Here is a 21,520-nt window from a genome sequence, read left to right as displayed (position 1 = left end):
CTTTTTTAAAGAACCCGTGTTTGGTGCAGAGTTAAAATTAGGTGGGTTTACTCTAACAATATCCCCAACTCCTAACAAATACCATGTTCCCATTTCTTAGGTGTACTACTCTCTATGGAGGCATCTGTTAAAGCTCTTCTGGTGGCTGGTTGTGGCCTACACCATGCTTGTGCTAATCACCATCTACACATACCAGTTTGAAGACTTCCCTGAATACTGGAAAAACTTAACTGGTTTCACAGATGAACAGTATGTGTTAAAACTCCTGGAGCATTTCCAGTATACTGTAATTTACTGCTTTCCTGTATTATTTTTATCTCTCTTGAATTTAGATTTAGAGCATGAAAACTAAGTATTAAGAATATCTACTTAAGTTTTGAGCTGAAACAAATGAATGTGATGTTTTCCCCATGTGCTGTCTGCAGGCTTGCAGCTATCGGCCTGGAGACGTTTGCTCTGTCTGAGCTCTTCTCGAGTATTCTCATCCCGGGTTTCTTCCTACTGGCCTGTATTCTGCAGCTCCACTACTTCCATAAGCCTTTCATGAGGATCACGGACCTGGACCATGTTACTCCCAAACACAGGTAATACAGCATACACACTTCTACACTTTGGGTTGCTTTTTCTGGACTTTTCCGTATGTTGTTGTATGTTATAGGTGGACAATGCTGTAGATGATGTTGACCAGTAAATAAAAGCACAGACAGAGCCTTTGCTAAAGGTTTGACCTCACTGAAAGATTTTTGTTACTGACTTACCTTGGAGTTAAAATGAAAAAAGAGTTGTTAAAAGCTATATTTGTGCTCCTTCCTCCAGACCAATCAAACATATCTTATATTGCCATCATAATTACAGCGTGGGCTTTGGCTAGGTGATTTCAAAACTTTTAAATGTTTTCTCATAAACCCTGAGTGCTGCTTTTCAGGTTTGCTTAGGATTGTTATCATGTTATTTTTATATTTCCATGTACACGTGTGAAAATAAAGTGAAATGATGAATATAAATCAGTAGAAGTAGTTGCCTGAACTAATTCAAACAGTTCAGTCTAATTGGCAACAGCAAATCTTTGTTCCAAAGCTTTAAAGCTGTAAGGTTTCAGTTATTTTTGATTTTACTGACTGACATTTGTTGTCTGTGGCTCCACCACATGATTTCCCATTGGACAGAATTCCATCTTTAAAGTGGATGTTTTGATTCATGGTGGAAGAGTAGCTTACTCCAAGCCTTTAATTAGCTTATCAGTGTGTGAATGCACATGATCAGGCTTTTCATTATGACCACTGACAGGTGAAGTGAATAACACTGATTATCTGTTTATAATGCCAAGTGTTAGTGGGTTTGATATATTAGGTAAAGTGGGAAATTTTCAGCCTCAAAGTTGATGTGTCGAAAGTAGGAAAAATGGGAAGCAAATAATGATGGTTAAACAGCTGGGTCACTGCACCTCTAGCTGCTGTAGCTCAGATTTCCTAAGAGGTTAACGTAGGTTCTGATAAAAAGGTGTCAAACTATCTGGTGCCTTTCAGGACCTCTTTGCTGACCCCCGCCCACCACCAAATGCTTAACAATGGGCATTTGAGTATCAGAACTGGACCATGGATCAATAGACGGAGGTACCAGGTCCTGTTCTGCTGAATACTCAGCCATGTGGATGTTACTTTGACATGTACCTCCTTTCAAGCATTATTGGAGAACATGTAGCCCTTTCATGAGAATGGTCCCAATGAAGAGCTACAGTGGTAATGGTTTGAGGAGCACAACAATGAGTATGAGGTAGAGCTGGACAATATATAGCAAATGTTTCATAATTCCAAAATCATCACACAATGAGCCTACCACAAAGAGCTGCTCTGATTGCAATAAATGTAGCATGCATTCAGGGTCTATTCTCGGTGACGCTTGTGGTTTAAAGGAGACATATGCTTTTAAATCCTTCCTTTTCACACTTAAAACATTGAGTTGTGGTCTATTTAAAGTGGAACCTGTATACTTCGGCCTGATTTACTTGTTATTGTAGCTCGGATTGAGCTTGTATTGTATTGAGCTTGGAGAAATAAAATAGGTGAATCCATGAACTTGTTTAGCTGTTCCGCAGCAAATACTGTGGCAGAATATTTCATTAAACATAATAGAGAATAGAGAAAACTGAAAGGATTGAAAAACATGACCCAAACAGAATATACAAATATCTATGCAGCACCCATAGAGACTAAGTTCAACTTTCCTTCACTCCTACAGACTCCAAGTACACAACAAAATGTATTTAAGGGCTAAAAAAGTGGATTTTGCATGATGTGTTCCCTTTAATGCAACATAGACAATTTAGTAGGTAAGGAGGTTATAAAGATGGTCAAGCGCAAGATACTACAAATAAGTCTTTTCAATTCCAAAACAGCAACAAGAAACAACTTTTTAAATAAACCTTGTTGAAATGGAAATAATGATAAAAATAAATTTTTTGTCCAGTAGCTGTAAAAATTACTCATTATCTTGGGTCTATGGTATAAACCAAAGGAGAAAGACATGAACATTTTTATTGTTTATTTATTACAAATCATATCGTTATGATGACATTCACCAATAATAATATCACACATTGCATGTTTTCTTAATATTATGCTGCATGAGTGTGAAGGGAGCATGATATGACATCTGTGGGATGTGCTGAACAAACAAGAGTAATTCTTGGAGGCCCCACCTCACAACTGACAGAACCTACAGGACCTGCTGCCAACATCATAGATCCAGAAACCACAGCACATCCTGATGGACCCATATAGCCCATGCTTCAACGGGTTAGAGCTGTTGTGGCAGCAAAAATTGGATCAACACATTATCAGACAGGTGGTCATAATGCTATGCCTGATCGTAGGAATGGGGAAATGTGGCTGGCACGTTCATGGCTACGCACATAAATGAAGTCCATTTACCTTTTGAAATACAGTCAGACACTGGAGGAGTATTTTTGGGAAATTTAGTTACTTTTCATTGAAACAAAAAGTTTTTCCTTCATCCAACTTGTTTTACCAGCAAATTGTTATAAGACACATAGTATATGTTCTTCCTGCTCTATTTTTACCATGCTGTTTACATAATAATATAGCCTACAAAGTACAACCATCTTCAGAGAACTAACAGGATTTTCTACCTTCAGAAGGAAGAATAAAGGAAGAATCGAGGAAGTTAGCTCTGATAATGTAAGAGTAAACCCTGAAGAAGAACTTTTGGTGCCTGAGAATGATGAGGAATCTGGGGATGAAGGTAAATATTTAATCTTTTTGTGTTTGCATTTTGGCATACAAATCAGAATATTATTATTTTACAATATATATCTATGCATTTATGATTATTTTAATTCCCAAATATAAAAAACATTTTTAACAGGTCTTCAAATCATTGGTACAGTTGCCAGTCATAATTCATGTATCTAAAGTGTAAATAACTTTTGTATGTTTTCTAAGTAAAGGCTGAGCTTTAGTTTAGGCTGAGTTACTGCTGCCAATAACTTCATGTTCTTGTTCCATAGATGATACAATTGGCCATGCCTCTCTGTGTTTAACCCTGCCTCTCTGTATTTAACCCTGTCTCTCTGTGTTTAACCCCGTCTCTGTGTTTAACCCTGTCTCTCTGTGTTTAACCCTGTCTCTCTGTGTTTAACCCTGTCTCTCCTCTCTGTGTTTAACCCTATCTCTCTGTGTTTAACCCTGTCTCTCTGTGATTAACCCTGTCTCTCTCTGTTTAACCCTGTCTCTCTTCTCTGTGTTTAACCCTGTCTCTCCTCTGTGTTTAACCCTGTCTCTCTGTGTTTAATCCTGTCTCTCTGTGCTTAACCTTGCCTCTCTGTGTTTAACCCTGTCTCTCTATGTTTAACCCTGTCTCTCTGTGTTTAACCCTGTCTCTCTTCTCTGTGTTTTACCCTGGCTCTCTCCTAGACCATGTTAAGGAACTGCTGCTGCTCTATATGTGCTGAGAGCTCTATGTGCTCTCTTTCAGGCAAATTGGCTCAGAGCTTATCTATTTAGCTAGGTTTCTCTCCTAGATGAAGCCACTAAAGGAACTACTGCTGCCATTACCTTTTTACTTTTCCTTAACATGGAAAGTACTCCTGGATCAGTGTTTCTGCTCTGTCTTGTAAAACCCCCAGTCAGTCGTTGCAGATGGATGCTCACACTGAGCCTGGTTTTGGTTCTGGTGGATGTTTTCTTCCTGTGAGTGGCTGCTGCAAATCCAGTGACTCAATTCTGTCAGCTGGGTTTTTCCATTGATAGAAAATGTTTTCTGTTTGTATGGTTGGACTGAATGGACTATATTTGTATGTAAAGAAATAAGACATTCTTTTTGCAAAGTGCCTTAAGACAACATTAGTTGTAAATGTATAAATAAACTGAATTTAAACTGAATAGTTTTGAAATAAAATTGCACAAATAGTAATTATTGTCATTAAAATAATCATTGCATTCATTCTTCATATCCTGCCATCACTGTTGATGGTCTCTTTCCTGTATGTTTCTCTTTTATTGTAGAGTTTGTTCACACTAAATGGGGTCTGGTGATGGACAGGATTCTGGTTTTGTCCAGGAAGTTCTCGGACATCCTTGCTAAAGTTCAGGGGTTCCTCTGGAGGATTCTGGAGCTTCACATCCTCAAAATGGTGGCCTTTTTCTCTGTGTGGGTTGCACTTGAAGAGGTAAATATAGAATGAGTGACAGTTATGTGTACACGTTGTTAGGAAGGTTGTAAATCTTGTTTTAGTGTTGCCGAGGAATGTAAACGAGTTTAGTTGTGATTGAAGTATACCTTCACTCTAAAAACTGACTAAGTGATGAGCTTGTTCATGGAGGAATTTGGACATATGATGACACATCAACATTAGGTCACCTCTAGTGGTCATGTAAGCCAGTGCAAGTGTTTAGTGTGCTTGTTGTCTAGGCTACCAATAAAAGGGAGTGCTACATGATGACAGGATGGTGAAAGTATGTGTTTTAGAGCAATAACATTTTTCTAGCGAGAACAAGGCAGTTTTGATTTTCACTCCCATTCGTAGAAGTGCCTCTTTCTTACCTGGAAGCTGCTGCACAACCATGGTCAAGTGAGGTGCACTCAGTAAGTGACTCTAAAAGTAAATAAGTGAAGGAATGTAAACTCTGAAGTAAGAATGTAGCTGTTCCAGTGTTTTAAACTGGAGCCATGGTGCTGATCATACTGCTACACTTAGTGGCTTTCCCTCAGTGTGATCATATTTGTCTGAGGTGTATTTAAGGTGTACACACTCTCCATGACTATACAGATATAATATATAAAATATATCTTGCTGCCTGTAGGTGGTGTTTATTCAGGTGAATCATCCATAGCTAACATTTCCAGTCAGAAGTTTACAACCACCCATCATAGGAATAAGTATGACTACTGTATATAGTGTATTGCTCTTGATGACTTTTTTTTTTGTGTTATTTTTTCAGGATATAATCAAAATTTAGCATAAAACTTAAAAACATGTAAAATCAGTAACTTTGTGCACAGGTTTAAAATTTATTGTGGATTTTCTTTGGTCTATATAGTTCAAACGATTGCATTTAAGTACTGGTGATTCAGATGTGTCACCACTTTGCCATCACCTGATAGAAAAGTGAAAGCCTCTCCCTTGGATCAAAGGAAATTGGTTAGGATGTCCAGGCACAACCCAGCAATGACCAAGGCTTAAACCCAACATTAACTACAAGCTGGAGCACCACTGTCCTGAGTGCCTCAATAGAAGACAACTGGAATTCTTCTGTTGTTTCTTGGAGATGTTTCACCTCCAATCAAAAATGGCTTCCTCAGTTCTGATCAAGCTTTAAGAGTACCAGGCACACTGATAGGGCTGTTAAGGTCTCATGAGTCAGTGACCCAGAACTCCATCCATCCACTATCTTCCGCTCATCTGAGTTGGGGTCACTAGTGCAACAGGTCAAGAAGTGGAACCCAGATATTCCTCTCTCCATCAACATCTTCCAGCTCATTCTGGGGGATCCCAAGGCGTTCCCTGGCCAGACTGGATCCATAGTCCATCCAGCAATTACTGAGTCTTCACCAGGGTCTCCTCCCAGTGGGACTTGCCCAGAAAACCCCCAAAGGGAGGGGCCAGGAGGCATCTTTATCAGATGCTTGAACCACTTCAGCTGACTCCTTTTGATGTGGAGGAGCTCTACTTTGAGCTTCCCTTGGATGACAGAACTGCTTAGTCTATCACTAAAGTTGAATCTAGGAAGCTCATTTCAGTTGCTTGTATCCAGGATCTCGTTATTTCGGTCCTGATCCATATCTTATGGCCATAGGTGAGGGTTGAAGCATAGATAACGATAAATCGAGAGCTTTGCTTTGTGGCTTAGCACTTCTCCAAAATGGATTGGAGCAGCGCAGACAAATGACTGCGGACGAAAACCCAATCCGTCTGTCCATCTCTATCTCCTGCTCCATCCTACCATCACTCTTTAACAAGACATTAAGATACTTAAACACTTCTGCTTGAGACAGAGACTGACTGGAGTCCAACACAAACTGGGAACAGGCCCAACTTTGTGCTGAGAATGGAAATACAGCTTTTGTTTTTGGCACAAAGGGATTGGATAGCTCTTAAAAGCAACCCAGACAATGTATACTTTCTTATCACCCCCCACAAAATACCTAAGGGGTCATGGTCGTAGGCCTTCTTCAGATCCACAAAATACATGTAGACCGGACAAGCATACTACCATGAGCCCCTCAGCAACTCTGCGAGGGTAGAGATCTGGTCCACTGTTCCATGGCCAGGACGAAAGCCACCTTGCTCTTCTTGGATCCAAGGTTCAACTATCAGTTTGAGCTTCTGCTCAAACACCCCAGAGTAAACTGTACCAGGGAGGCTGAGAAGTGTGTTCCCTTGATAATTGGAGCACACTCTTCATGCTCTCTCTGGCCCCCTTTCTTAAAAATTGGGACCACCACTCCAGTCTGCCATTCCAGTGTTGTCCCGGTTCTTCATGCGACATTGAAGAGCCGTATCAACCTTGAACCCACACAATCTCCAGAGCCTTCAGAATCTTTGGATGAATCTCATCCACATATGTCGCCCTGCCTTGAGGTTTTTTAACTATCTCGGTGCCCCTCCTCAGCCTTTAGGCTCAGCCTCCTCCGTGGAGGATATGGTGAACATATTAAGGAAGTCCTGCTCCTTCCACCCTCAGTACGGGTCCACAGTTCTCTTCTCAAAGCATACACCGCCGCATGGTTTTCCAGAAACCTGCATATGTCAACACATCAGACCTGGTTATACAGAAGATAAACTAGGCAAACATTAAACTTCTGGAATGGCCATGCCAAAGCCCCAACCTCAACTCTGTTTCAAAATTGTGGATTATGATTTAAAACTGGGTCCATGTCAGGAATTTAAATGAGCGCTACCAATTCTGCTAAGGGAGAATAGATGGGGTCACATATTGACCCAGAAGTATGTCACAAGCTTGTTGATGGCAACAAAATGTGCACGGTAAGGAACATCTAACATAATTTTCATGGGGATCGTATTGTCTATGTTTGAGCCTGTATGTTTGACTTTGCTATCATCTGAGAAAATCCACAGTAAATTCAAACGTTTGTGTTTATGAAATTCATTGAAGTTGATTTTGTTCATTTCTCCCTGGAAATTCATGTATTTAGGTATATTTAATAGTTGTATAAGCAAATAATGTAAAATTTTAATTCCACTTTGACAGTGTGATGTAACTTTCTTGTCTTGTCTGAAGCCATCAGTGATGAATCTGGTTCTGGTGGTGTTATGGTCTCTGGCGATGCCCTTTAGCCGCTTCAGGCCCATGGCATCGTGCCTGTCTACAGTTTGGGTCTGTGTCATCATTGTCTGTAAGATGCTGTACCAGCTAAGTGTTGTCAACCCCGCTGAGTACTCCCGCAACTGTAGCATGGTAAGACACACCTCCGTTTCATCAATACAATGAAAATGTAACAGTGGTGTATCCTGACCTTGTGCAAAAGTTTAGTGTTTTGTTTAAGTTAGTGATGTTCATTTTTCATAATCATGTGTATTGTTCCTCTTTGATAGCCTCTAACAAACACAACCAACCTATTACCAGAGGAGATGATGATCTCCATCCTATACAAGGAGCCAATAGATCCAGCCAGGTGGTTCGGCATCAGGAAAGATACGACTGCACTGGGATATAGCAAGGTATATCCAGTCTCCATTTCCCAATAACTGATTCTGCTGTGTGTTGAAATTTTTCTTAATACTTAATCATTCTTAATACCGGTTCCGTCTCTTCCTCTGATTGCTTTCTGTTTGCTGTTCATAAGATCTGTGTGATGGCTGCCAGCTCCCTCAATGCACACAATGAGAAAAATTCAAATAACTCTCCCACAAAAAGAGAAAATGACATATTCTTTAGCCTAAGATGGAAACTAACATATTGGATAACATTTGATATGTTTTGTGTCTCATATGTTTGTTTCAGAATCATTTGATAGTGCTGATGTTGTTGGTGTTTGAGGCAACAGTGTATCGTCACCAGGTTCACCATTATCGTCAACTCCAGCGCTCCTCCCCATCCATACCGACTCTCTTCCCTTCTGCAAAGAGAGACACTTTAGACCAGGGCCTCATTCCATGCCTTAAGTACCTGCTCAACTACACCTTTTACAAGTTTGGCTTGGAGGTGGGTGATTATTGGGTCATAACATCATATTTTCACTGCATTTCTAGTTTGCATTCATTGTTTTTCAATCTCCCAAATTGTCTTTTTTTCTTGAAAAAAGATATGCTTTCTGATGACGGTAAATGTGATTGGTCAGCGAATGAACTTTTTGGTCATAATCCATGGCTGTTGGATGGTGGCCCTCTTGGTGAGGCGGCGGCGAGCGGCTATTGCCAAGATGTGGCCCAAATACTGTCTCTTCCTGTTGATCTTCATGATCTACCAGTATCTGTTGTGTGTGGGCATACCTCCTGCTCTCTGCATAGGTGAGTGTTTAAAGGACGGATCAGCAGATAGGGCTGATCATTTCAGGATGTTCAGGTGTAGCCCTACATAGTACCATATGTCATTTTCATTTTTTACACTTGCTGACAGGTGTTGGCCTATACTTTAAATAATATTCTAAACTTTGAACACAACAGAACACCAACTCTAAATCACATGTTGACCGAATGTTTAATTTTTCTTTCAGAAATACATTTTGTTTATAAAATACAAAAACAACACAGCTTTTTCTTCATACTAATTCTATCAAAACAGATTAAATCATTCTGTCAAACAAAAGTAACTACAGAACCTACAGAAAATCAAAGTGCACCAACAATTTTCATATTATAAATACTACATTTACTGATATGACAAAAACCTCATGTTTCTGGTTTTGGTCTTACAGCAGTTTGGAGAAACTGGTTACTACTTGTATAATTCAGGTTCAGGGGAGTACACTATATTTATCTTTGGGGTGTGGATATCAACAACGGTCATTGAAAAACAAGTTGTTTTTTTCTTTTACTGTGTACAACAGGTGATATCAGAACAACGGGAAGAGACAGAATGTTTAACAGTGAACAAAAGATCCATGAATTGTACGAGAGCAATTCAGTACAGAAACAAAGAAAATAGCAAAAACCAAAAAAGATGCAGCTCTCTAATCTCTGCATTCTTCGAGGTTAGTCCACATGTTGGCATCAACATCTAATGTCACCTAAAGCTATACACTATAAATAAAAAATCACTAGTAGTGTTGGCAGTGCCTGGCAGCCATTGGCTCTGATGTCCCTACAACTGGTATCCAGATGGGACATGTGGTCATGTGGCTGATGATCCTAGACTTTCGATCACTACATATACTTCAACCTCTCACTTGTCCTCTCCCTGGTCTCACCCCTTTTCCCACTGTACCTGCTCCTCTCCCCAGGCCCCTTTAGTCTCCCTCGGCCAGGTCTTCCTTTTCTTCTTCTGGGTTTGTTTCTACACCAAACAACATCAGTGCCAAAAGTCTTACTTATTTGTGTATCAGTTTAATTGCTAGAACACCAGATTGTATTGATATCAGTTTATTATTATTTATTATCTTTATTTCAATTCATAGAAAGTACTTCTGGACCAGTGCTCTTGTGTTTTTAGGACTTCTATGTCCTTCCAACCCCCTGTTGCTCGAGTGTGGTTTTGCTAGAGGTGTCTTCTTTTCAAAAGGGAGTAGATCTTTTGCTGCATGCATACTAAGTATGAGGGCTTGTTCCATCAGTCGTCCACCGTCGCCACATGCTTGTTTAGAGTAACGAATTGCTGCAAAATCAATCATTAAGTGCAATCGGTTGGACTTGCTTAGATTGATAACTTCATACTAATTGACATAACTTAATTTGACTGCACTTAGTTATAAGTAGGAGTTCATTGAAATGCAATAGAATTTTTCTGGAATTGGGCTTCATGGTTGGGCTGTTGTAGACTGATTTGATTGTATATTTCTGAATATATATGGATCTGCCTGCCTTTGAAAGTGTATTGAGGTCATATTTGTTGTGAATTGCACTTTAAAATGAAACTGGATTGAATTATATTGTTTTACTATTGTTTTTGAGCTAAAGTCATTGCAAGTGGATTTTTGAACACCATCTAAGGTTTGGAATATCGGGTTTTCTATTTTTGTTTGTAAATGAGTCGAAATGATCCGTAGTTTTGGCTTTGTTATAACTTGGAACTAATCACTGACAGCATATTGTGTGAAAATAATATGAAACGTGCCGATGGTATGGCCTCAAAAAAACACTTGGTGTATTTAGAATTTTAAAATGTGACACAGATTTACACAAACGCATGTTAATAATTGAAAGAAACAATAAAATTGACTTTTGCTTATACCAATCCTAATTTGACTACTATTTGACTACTTAACTACTACATTAATGTCATATATCTACTTTAAAAAAACAGCAGCTTTAAAGTGGAGTAAAACAATATTTTCCATCAGTGTTTCATTGGCATAGTACTGTGGTTGTATCTAATTTAACTTCCTCACCAATAACCTTCCTGTTGCAGCAGTACCCATTGTTGTTGTGCGCTACAGATAGTTTCTGTTGCTCCAACATGGAATTAGATAGATGAAGAAAGCTCAGTGCAGCCATGTTCTAAGTGAAGCACAGAGGGAGATTTGAATGGGGTGAAGTGTTGTGACAGAGTAATAAAACATAATTGAAATCATATTCATCAACGTCTTCAGTTCTAAACAAAATGATTAGGTTGCATTTTTTCCCAAATGTAGTTAATATTATTAAAATTCAGCCAATATTAATCGTTATATTTTTAACCTATTGTGCATGATTTGAGTGGAAATAATGTCAGCGACTAGATAATGTTTTCCCCTCCAAGATTCCCTTTAGTAGCATAGGAGTGCAGCAGACATAAGGTCACAGACAGTGACACCAACAACAAGTGCTGGAAGTTGAGTTTAGTCTGGGACTTTGATTCAATCATTTAAAAACGCCCTGATCTGAACAACGATCCGCTACCACGTATCAGAATGTGAAACCACCTGCAGAAATCTTTGAAGTCTGATAAATTTGACCTTTTCTTATCTTCTGTGTGTCATTCCCGGCAGACTACCCATGGAGGTGGAACAATCAACTGTTAATGAGCTCAGCTCTCATTAAATGGATCTATCTCCCTGACTTCTACACAGTGCCAAACTCCAAAAACTTGATGGGTCAGTTTTGGTGCCTCTGTATGTGTGACTGACTTGACCATCTGATTGAATTACAGATTACTATCCCTTTTAAGCAGCATTTCTATTCGCTTATGCTTTTAATGGTTGCTTGAGGATTTTAGGAGATAAACTCAGCTGTAAACTGTACAGTAGTTCTGATGTACATTAATTATTATTGTATTCATTTACTTATGTGCTCTGTATGTGTTATTTCAGGAGAACGACACGTGTTATGATCATTCTTTTTATTCAAAAGTCAATACCTTAACCTTTGTACATACATAGTTTCTCAGTGTCCGTAACTCTGTATAAGTAAAGTAACAGAGTTGAACCTCTGAGAAGTAGGTCAGTGTCCCAGGTTGATGAAGAAGAGGAGGATCACTACTTGTTTCTGTCCACAGCTGACTTTCTGCTGCTGATGTGTGCGTCCCAGCAGTGGAAGGTGTTTGAGTGTGAGAAGAAGGAGGAGTGGATGGTTCAAGCAGGAGAGAACACTGATGAACTTGATCCAATGGAGGGTCAACTCTTTAACCCTGCGCCTAACTTCATCAACTGCAGGTAACGTGTCATTTCTGCTGAGCCTGCTGTTTGTATGTTGTGCTCATGCTTTCAGTCAGTGTTCAGACATAGAAATAAATCTGATATATTCTATATCAGTCATATCTGTAGGTCTTTATGTTTTAAAATCAAGCTTTGTCATTTGGGACTACAGCAGCAGCAGAGTAGTTTTGATTTTACCATTTGTGTCCCCTACAGGAGTTATCTGGACATGGTGAAGGTGTTGGTGTTTCGGTACTTCTTCTGGTTCGTGCTGTCGATGGTCTTCATCACAGGGGCCACCAGGATCTCTGTATTTGGACTGGGTTATCTGATTGCATCCTTCTTTTTTCTGCTGTTTGGAACCAAGCTGTTGGTCAAACCATCCAGAGTCCGCCTTATGCTGTGGGACTGTCTCATCATCTACAATGTAGCAGTTATTATATCTAAGAATGTGTTATCTGTGAGTAGAATGCATGGTTCAATCCTTTTTAGCAATGTTTTGTGGGTTGTTTAATCAACAGGTAATCTTGTCAAATGTATTCCCTTGCTGCTTTAATTTATTTACAACTAAAAAAATATATTAGTGTTGGTGCTGTCAAGCAGATACCAAATTAAATAGAGATCGTTAATTCCACTCTAGAACATGGCTTTGAAACTGATTTACAGAATAATCTTTTCAATCCTTACTCCATCATTAGAGTATTTCAGTCACAGCTTAATACTGTAAAATCACAACAGTCACACTCTAATCACTAGATGGCAGTAAAGCCATTCCAATGTGACCCTTACTGTGTGTTGAATATGCATCAACAGTCATCAGTTGCTCTACAAGCTGGTGGAATCACTATTGCTTCGTTAAATTAGTTTGCTCTAATACACATTTTAGCCGCTCTGCGGAGCCATGACAGTGTTTGTGACATTTAAAGTTCTGGTTGAAAAATTCTGAATTATTCAATGGTTAGTTGGAACATTGGCGTCAAGTAACAAGTAATTTATAACTATTCCATATCAAAAATATACGATGACACACCGTATAATCAGCAATTTCTCTTCTAAAGCCCATGTTCAGTTTCCATGGCAACCAGCTATTGTACAGCCAAATTAACGGTGATGGTTTCTACTACTTCCATTAATGCTTTAGATTGTAATAAGATATTCCTCACAGCACCAGAATATGGGTTTCACAGCAGGCTCACCAATTTGTCATCTGAATGGATGGAGGTTAGCTGACTTCACCTTCAGCTGGAGTCAGACGTTGTTATGGTAGCTATCAAAAACAAAGACACAGCAGTCTCTTACTTTCAGGTGTTGTTGCTTCTTGTTTAGTTGCACCTGTAAATAGTACATCCTGTTACTCAAGTGATGGACCTTAGTGGGAGAAAGCAGTGGTGTAGTCATTTCCTGCAGATCAACTCTAAGGTATGCTAGACTAATGGATTTAATCTATCAATACTTCCTCAAAGTTATCTTTATCTCCATCTTAAATCCCCAAAAATTGCATCATACTACATAAGGCCAAAATTAACCTGCCTTTTCCATGCAACAAGTGGGGTTGTTGAGGGGGCACATGCAACCATTGTTAAAGTTTTAAGACACTGTCAAAGCACTGACCTGCTCTGAGAGCTTGTTCCTACATTATTCTTCCAGAGTTTGTGTTTCTTTCATTTTATCTCACATCATCAATCACAAATAACTGGATTAACTTCACTGCTTTTAGTTAAATTGGAATGATGCAACTTAAACTTTGTAAAGCGAGAGAAGTGCTTCGGAGAAGTCTGAGTTTATGTAACTGTGTGTGTTTCAGATCCTGGCCTGTGTGTTTGTGTCTGAGATGCAGGCAAGATTCTGTTGGGTAATTCAGCTCTTCAGCCTGGTTTGTACAGTTAAAGGATATTATGATCGTAAGTGCTTCACTTATCATACTCGCTTTTTTATGGTGATAAATATATTGTTATATACAGTATGTTTCATCTGTACTTTAATCAAAGAACATTAAAGTCTGGACTCATATGATGTGATGTTTAGTTTAAGGGGGAATTAGGGATTTAGAAAATAACCAAGCACTAAATCGCAAAACTCTGTATTGTCTGAATCTGACAGATCTTTGTAAACATAATGATTTCCTCTACATGTTGTATTTTCTCCTTTCTGGCAGCTAATGCTATGAGTGGTGAGATGTGCAGTCTTCCAGTAGAAGAAGCAGGGATTCTGTGGGACAGTTTGTGTCTTCTCTGCCTCTTGCTGCAGAGGAGGGTTTTCCTCAGTTTCTACTTCCTGCATGTGACAGCAGAACTTCAGGCATTTGCCAAACAGGCATCAAGGTAAAGTACAGTCTCCTATAAACATACTGTGCCTTCTAAAAGTATTTACACCCCTTGAACCTTTTCACATTATGCCACATTACAATAACATACCTCAGTCTATTTTATTTGAATGTTATGTAACACCAACACAAAGTAACTGGATTTCTTCCAGGATTGTCCTAGATTTAGTGCCATCCATCTTCTCATAAACTCTGTCTAGCTTCCTTGCTGAGGAAAAGCATTCCACAGCATGATGCTGCCACCACCATGTCTTATGGTGATGTGCAGTTTTCCACCACACAGGGCATGCAGGCTGGAAAGTTTGGTCTTCTTATGGTTTTCCTCTTCCATTACCCATTCACATTCTAACACATGATCAAGACAAAATCTGAATGTTATCTGAAAAATTGGTTGTCAGTTAGATTCCAGCTTTGCAATAGAACCACATGCTGGGTCTTGGTACTGGCTAATAGCAAATTATTGCTTCTCAATCTGTTCCCTACAGTTCATGAAAACACAGTATCCTTGTGTGGTGGAGTATGGAACAAAATATTTACACTATATTCTTATTGGATGTGCATTATCACAAAGTCTAAAAATAAATAGTTTTATGCAAAATATATATTTTTTAAGATATATACTTTCAGCACTAGTGGCCTTTTATTTATTTATTTATTTTTTTTTGACATTAGGCCATTAGGCAGACAGGAAAGAGGGGTAGAGAGAGGGGGAGACATTCGGCAAATGTCGCCGGGTCCGGGACTCAAACCCAGCACGGCCACTTCGAGGACTGTAGCCTCTGTATATGGTCGCATGCTTAACCCCTACACCATCAGTTTTACTCAAAATATTTTTGTGAAATATACACAGGAGAAATCCTCAAAAAAACAGGAGGGAAGCTGTATTACCAAAAGTATTCACTCACCCCTCCAAATGATTGGATTCAGGTGTTCCTGTCCCCCCATTCTTACAGGGCTATGAAATCAAGGACCTAGTTCTGTACACTGCTTCTGATAATATCACCCCTCCTACCGATCCCTACTACTGCCAAGATTCTATGATAACTGTCTTATCTATAGTTTTTTCTTCTTTCTTTTGACTTATATTACTTTAATTGTGGATTGCATAATGATACACAATGGAAGATCCATCTGTGATTTCATTATATGTCATATAATGACAATAAAGCAATTCATTCATTCATTTTGGAAATGTTATGCTCCCAACTTTGGTTTAACAGTTTGAGAGTTTGAGGATCCCTTCCTGTTCCAACATGACTGAGCACCAGTGCACAAAATAATGTCCATAACGACATGCACGAGAGAGGTTGGTGTGGATGAACCTGACTGGTCTGCACAGAGTCCTGACCTTAACTTGGCAAAACTATTTTGGGATAAATTAGAATGAAGACTGAGCAAGACCATCTTGTTCAACATCAGTGTCTGACCTCATAAATCGACTTCTGAAGAATGCTCACTAATTCCCATAAACACTCCCAAATCTTGTGGACAGCCTGGTTGGACTGAAGTATTAAACCCTGTGGATTAACAATGAAATGACACTCGCCTTCATATGTATGTGAAGGCAAATAAGTGAATACTTTTGGAAATATAGTGCCTTTACAGTATTTTCACACTGTCGTTAATTAGGTTGGTTTCTGGGGCTGCTGGGAAGTTGGAAAGATGTCATTATAAAAACGTGTGTGCTACAAGTATCTGAAAAAGGACGTTTCGGGTAGAGGATGCTTAGTGGACAGATGCTCAATGATGCTAAGAACGGCCCCAAAATGAATTGCCCAGTAATAATTGTCCAAGTTATAGAGTCCCAGTACATCATCTGTAGGACCTTTTGGGTTTCTGTTAGTCCAGTTCTGTGAGGTACTCTGACCACTTGTCAGTCTTTTTAACTTTTTTTTACAGGTATATAATATTATAATAATGTAATTGTTGTTGGGGCTGTTTTTGTTATCATTACACAAATATTCAGTGGGGTTTTTAGGATGCCAGTATTTCACTGTGAGGGTCAGTCTGGGGATCAGAAGCTGTAATGTTTTGGTAAGTAGATTTAATAGAGATAGGTCATGAACTCCATGGAGCTGGATTTTCCTTCCTCCTATTCCATCGATTTAATACACTATAAATAGTGTGAAATGTCTGTAGTTTATCTGTTATCATTGTTTTCTTATGTTACAGTATGTTACAAATACACTAACAGGTGGTTTTCTCTGTCTCTCAGAGGATTTGAGCTCTTCAGAGCCAGCATTATGAAGAACGTTAAGTTTCATCAACAGATCGAAAAGAAATCACTGTCACAGCTCAAGAAATCGTAAGTTTCACTTTATGCTGCTATTCAAAATGAGTTATTTTAAAATCAGAAAATCTAAATTATATTGTGTTCATATATGAAGCTCAGCGGGAGTTTTGAAAGTGCGGACTAAAATGTTCTTGATTAAAAGTTTTCTATTTTATCTTCCCTTGTTTTCCTTCCTTTGTTTCTGTTCTCTCCTCCCAGGATGCAGAGAATTCGCTCTAAGCAGCAAAAGTACAAGGATGGACAGAAAGGCAGTGAAACTTCCGCTGGAACCCAGGAAGCTGGTACAAGCAGCACTGATCATTCGACTGAAGTCGGTAAACGTATTCCACCATTTCCATGTCCTTCATTTATGATGAGGGAATCTTGTTCCTTCTGGACCGTAACAATGACAAATACAAAGAGCATCATTTGTTAAAGTATATTATCTAATATAAACCTTTCAATTCAGAATTTAAATTGTCTCAGAGAGACAAGAATAAGTCTAAGAAGAAGAACTGGTACCAACCATGGATAGACCACGCTGCAGGTATGATGTATATTTTAACTTGGATTTCCATGGTACCTTCCAAAAATATTCATCCACAACCTGAAACTTCACCCAGTGTATTTATCTTGTGATAAATAAGCTAAAAAAAGTCATGCATGATTGTGAACATGGTTTTAAATGTTTTTGATTATTCTTCAACCTCCCCTGAGTCATTACTTTGCAAAACAACCTTTGGCTGCAGTTCCAGCTACAGGTATTTTGAGGTTTCTCTCTACCAGCTTTGAACATCTACAGACTGAAACGTTTACCCAACTTTCTTTTCTAGCAGCTCAAGCTCAGTAAGATTGGACAGAAAACATCTGTAAATTTCACTTTTCCAGTCAGGTTGTCCTTTTCAAAGGATTCTTCCACTTAAGTTTTGGTGTACTGCAGCTCCCCTAAAGTTACCATGGGCCTTTTGACTGCTTCTCTGGTTAATGCTCTCCTTGCTCTGCCTCTCAGTTTAAGTAGATTTTGAAAACCATGAAATTCCACTACATTATCATAAGTTGTGTTGGTCCTTCACACCAAATCCCAAAAAAATACATAGAAGTTGGTGTATGTGACATGACAAACTGGGAAAACCTTTAGAAAATCCTCCAATTGCAGCATCCTTTCTCCTGTCAGTATATATTAACACAGCTGCAAGCAGCAGGTCATAGAATAAGTCAGACAAAAGTCGGTTAGTGTGCTCATAAATTGAATACATAATACATGATTTTCAAAGTTGTTACCCAAAGAAATAAAAGAATGTGGCATTTCCGTTTTTGCATTTGCAATTTACTTTGTTACATCTAGATACAATCGAGTGCAACCAACTGTCTTCCGAAGTCAGCTAATTAGTAAAAGTCTTCCTCTATGTAATTTGAGTCTAACCACAGCTGTTCTGTTTCTGGCCTGAAAGCTTTGTTAGAAATTGTTGTAGAAAAACTGTATTTTATAAAGAAAGAGAACGATGATAACCATTCAACCAGCTTTATTAATTTAGCCTTAAGGGAGACAGGTCTTTCAGCATCAGACGTGTTACTGAGCAGAGCCGAGACCAAATCTGATAAGACAAAGGCTGACACTTCCTTATGTCAGTTTGGCAAAAACCCCATGTGGCCTGGCACCCCCCTCTAGGAAAAGGAGAGGTGAGAATCAACCCAGCTTTGACATCTCGGCTCCTCTGCAACAAATTGTTTGTTGAACCAGCAAGGGTTCCAGGGACAGGAAGAGAAACGAGACACCTTTTATTCAGGCACATTTCCCCTTCGGCCTGTAAACGCTCTGGGGATGACTAACATGGGGGGCAGAAAGGAAGGTGAAAGTCATTGTCATTTCAGACTTGGTCATCACCTCAGAAGGACAAAAGCAATTTAAATGATTTCCTTAACAAGAGCATTAGAGATCAACCAGTATCATGAAGACCAAGGAACACAGCAGGTCAGGGAGAAGGTTGTGAAGTTAAGGTAGGATTAGGTGCAAAAACAATATCTCAAGCTTTGAACATTTCATAGAGCTCTGTTGAGTCCATCATCTGTACATGAAAAGCGGATGGACTTACTGCAGACCTACCAAGACATGGACGTCCACCTAAACTGACAAAGTGGGTAAGGACTGGTAGGGACGAATTTCCCTTGTTAATGTTTGTATGGGGGCTTGGCCATGTTTTGGCTAGGTGGGTTCCAGGCTGACGGCCTCTGGCTCTTTGAGATGTTGTGGTCCAGCTGTGGGCTGTAGAATTGATCTGAGCATCGGTGGGGGGCCTGCTCCCTTGACCTCCATGGGGCTGTCCGACCAGGTGGGATAGCCCCTCTGTTGTTGTAGGACAGTCTCATGAAGAGGATGCTCAGGGTTCTCCAATGATGTTCTTCATTTTATGAAGAATCCGTCTTTCCACAACAAGATGCAACCCTGGTTTAATTAAGTCAGTCATGAAATAACATTTCCAGATATTCCCCAGAGAATTTTGTAGAGCTAACGTGTCCTGGCACATATAGGCAACAGGCTTCTTTACATGGTAAAATGAAATGCCAAAATAGGACATGTGGTTGAAAAAGTCAAGTGAACTCAAGTTTATTTTATATAGCGCTTTTCAGCAACAAGGCACCCAAAGCGCTGCACATGAGGAAAAACATTACAATAATACAGACACAGAAAAACAAATCAAATGACACTAATAATCCTTGGGAGTAATAATAATTAATAATCCTTCCAAGTTTCCTGGTAGAAATTGGTTCCAAGCCACTCTTAATAATAAAGCATCTTATGCTAAAAGAAGATGATAATATTGATAGTCTCATCATTCCACTGAATTCTAACTAAGGAAGCTGAATCATTGGTACTAAACAGCTTTAATCCACATTTTCAGGTGCTAATAATATATTGCTTTTACTGGTACTGAAGTTGAACTAAGTAATAACAGTCCATTGTAGTTTAATTAAGAAAGCTGGGTCATTGGTGTAAGAGCAGCTAAAGTCCAAATTACTAATAATGTTTGGTTTTCGCTGGTAATCCTTCTGATAAAACTAAAAATCTATGAAACAGTAATGAAATCACACAATTAGGTGCAGGGCTAAGCAACACAAAAGAAGAAAAGATTTTGCAAGAGTGCGGTGGAATCCTGGGGTGCGAATAAATAACTGAGTGTGTGCAAGAATTAGACAGTCAACACAGATAGAGTGCCATTGTCCTTGAGGAGAGAGATGGAAGTTTTCTTAATCGGCCGCAAAGTCTTATCTGGGTCACAGCTGTTCGGGGGTTCTGGGAAACAGCGCCATGTTTACATAACATCCAGGAGATATTTTGTCGACAGCCACTTAGCAGAAGTTGCCACGGCCACTTCGGGGCACCAGATTTAGAAAAACAATAAGTGTTCTGGTTCAAGCAGTTGTGTGGATTTCCAACCACTTTAAGAGCTTTTACTGTAATTTCTCAATTGCGAATCCAAATATCCAAATTTCTGGGACTTTCCCGCAGTTCTGGAGCGAACAACCTTCTCCATGATTAAATCCTTTCACCTCTGAGTCCAAAAGCCGCTTCCAGGCTACGATTCTGTTCAAGAACCGTGTCCAACTTGCGGCTTACCTCTCTTAACAATTCAGTCTGAGCATTGATCGCTCTGCAGATTCATCCAGCATCGCAGGCAGCTTTGGGATGCTTTGAACAGCTGCCTACGTTTTGCCACTCACTCGATAAGTCAGTTAACTGCCGGCTCCAAAAAGCTGAAATCCTGTTATCAAAAATCCAAATATACAGGTCCTTCTCAAAATATTAGCATATTGTGATAAAGTTCATTATTTTCCATAATGTCATGATGAAAATTTAACATTCATATATTTTAGATTCATTGCACATTAACTGAAATATTTCAGGTCTTTTATTGTCTTAATACCGATGATTTTGGCATACAGCTCATGAAAACCCAAAATTCCTATCTCACAAAATTAGCATATTTCATCCGACCAATAAAAGAAAAGTGTTTTTAATACGAAAAACGTCAACCTTCAAATAATCATGTACCGTTATGCACTCAATACTTGGTCGGGAATCCTTTTGCAGAAATGACTGCTTCAATGCGGCGTGGCATGGAGGCAATCAGCCTGTGGCACTGCTGAGGTCTTATGGAGGCCCAGGATGCTTCGATAGCGGCATTTCCTTCTCCCCAGTCTTCCTCCAGACTCTGGCACCTTGATTTCCGAATGACATGCAGAATTTGCTTTCATCCGACAAAAGTACTTTGGACCACTGAGCAACAGTCCAGTGCTGCTTCTCTGTAGCCCAGGTCAGACGCTTCTGCCGCTGTTTCTGGTTCAAAAGTGGCTTGACCTGGGGAATGCGGCACCTGTAGCCCATTTCCTGCACACGCCTGTGCACGGTGGCTCTGGATGTTTCTACTCCAGACTCAGTCCACTGCTTCCGCAGGTCCCCCAAGATCTGGAATCGGCCCTTTTCCACAATCTTCCTCAGGGTCCGGTCACCTCTTCTCGTTGTGCAGCGTTTTCTGCCACACTTTTTCCTTCCCACAAACTTCCCACTGAGGTGCCTTGATACAGCACTCTGGGAACAGCATTTGTTCAGAAATTTCTTTCTGTGTCTTACCCTCTTGCTTGAGGGTGTCAATAGTGGCCTTCTGGACAGCAGTCAG

General features: G+C 39.6%; 1 protein-coding gene across 2 annotated transcripts in view; it reads left to right on the top strand.

The window, feature by feature from the left end:
* The window catches only part of piezo1 (piezo-type mechanosensitive ion channel component 1), a 123,747-nt gene that overhangs the window by 65,970 nt on the left and 36,257 nt on the right, over nt 1-21,520 (top strand). For both annotated transcript variants that reach the window (XM_047351184.1, XM_047351185.1), the window contains exons 15-30: nt 101-249; nt 426-584; nt 3,155-3,261; nt 4,524-4,687; nt 7,761-7,937; nt 8,075-8,200; nt 8,484-8,684; nt 8,785-8,989; nt 11,605-11,709; nt 12,111-12,267; nt 12,466-12,709; nt 14,054-14,150; nt 14,405-14,570; nt 16,788-16,877; nt 17,064-17,179; nt 17,314-17,391. In XM_047351184.1, the coding sequence (XP_047207140.1) occupies nt 101-249; nt 426-584; nt 3,155-3,261; nt 4,524-4,687; nt 7,761-7,937; nt 8,075-8,200; nt 8,484-8,684; nt 8,785-8,989; nt 11,605-11,709; nt 12,111-12,267; nt 12,466-12,709; nt 14,054-14,150; nt 14,405-14,570; nt 16,788-16,877; nt 17,064-17,179; nt 17,314-17,391 (2,341 nt within the window). The remainder of the gene's footprint in view (nt 1-100; nt 250-425; nt 585-3,154; nt 3,262-4,523; nt 4,688-7,760; nt 7,938-8,074; nt 8,201-8,483; nt 8,685-8,784; nt 8,990-11,604; nt 11,710-12,110; nt 12,268-12,465; nt 12,710-14,053; nt 14,151-14,404; nt 14,571-16,787; nt 16,878-17,063; nt 17,180-17,313; nt 17,392-21,520) is intronic.

Source organism: Girardinichthys multiradiatus, chromosome 22 (assembly GCF_021462225.1).
Source record: "Girardinichthys multiradiatus isolate DD_20200921_A chromosome 22, DD_fGirMul_XY1, whole genome shotgun sequence".
Taxonomy (NCBI): Eukaryota; Metazoa; Chordata; class Actinopteri; order Cyprinodontiformes; family Goodeidae; genus Girardinichthys; species Girardinichthys multiradiatus.
This window is presented reverse-complemented; position numbering and strand designations above follow the sequence as displayed.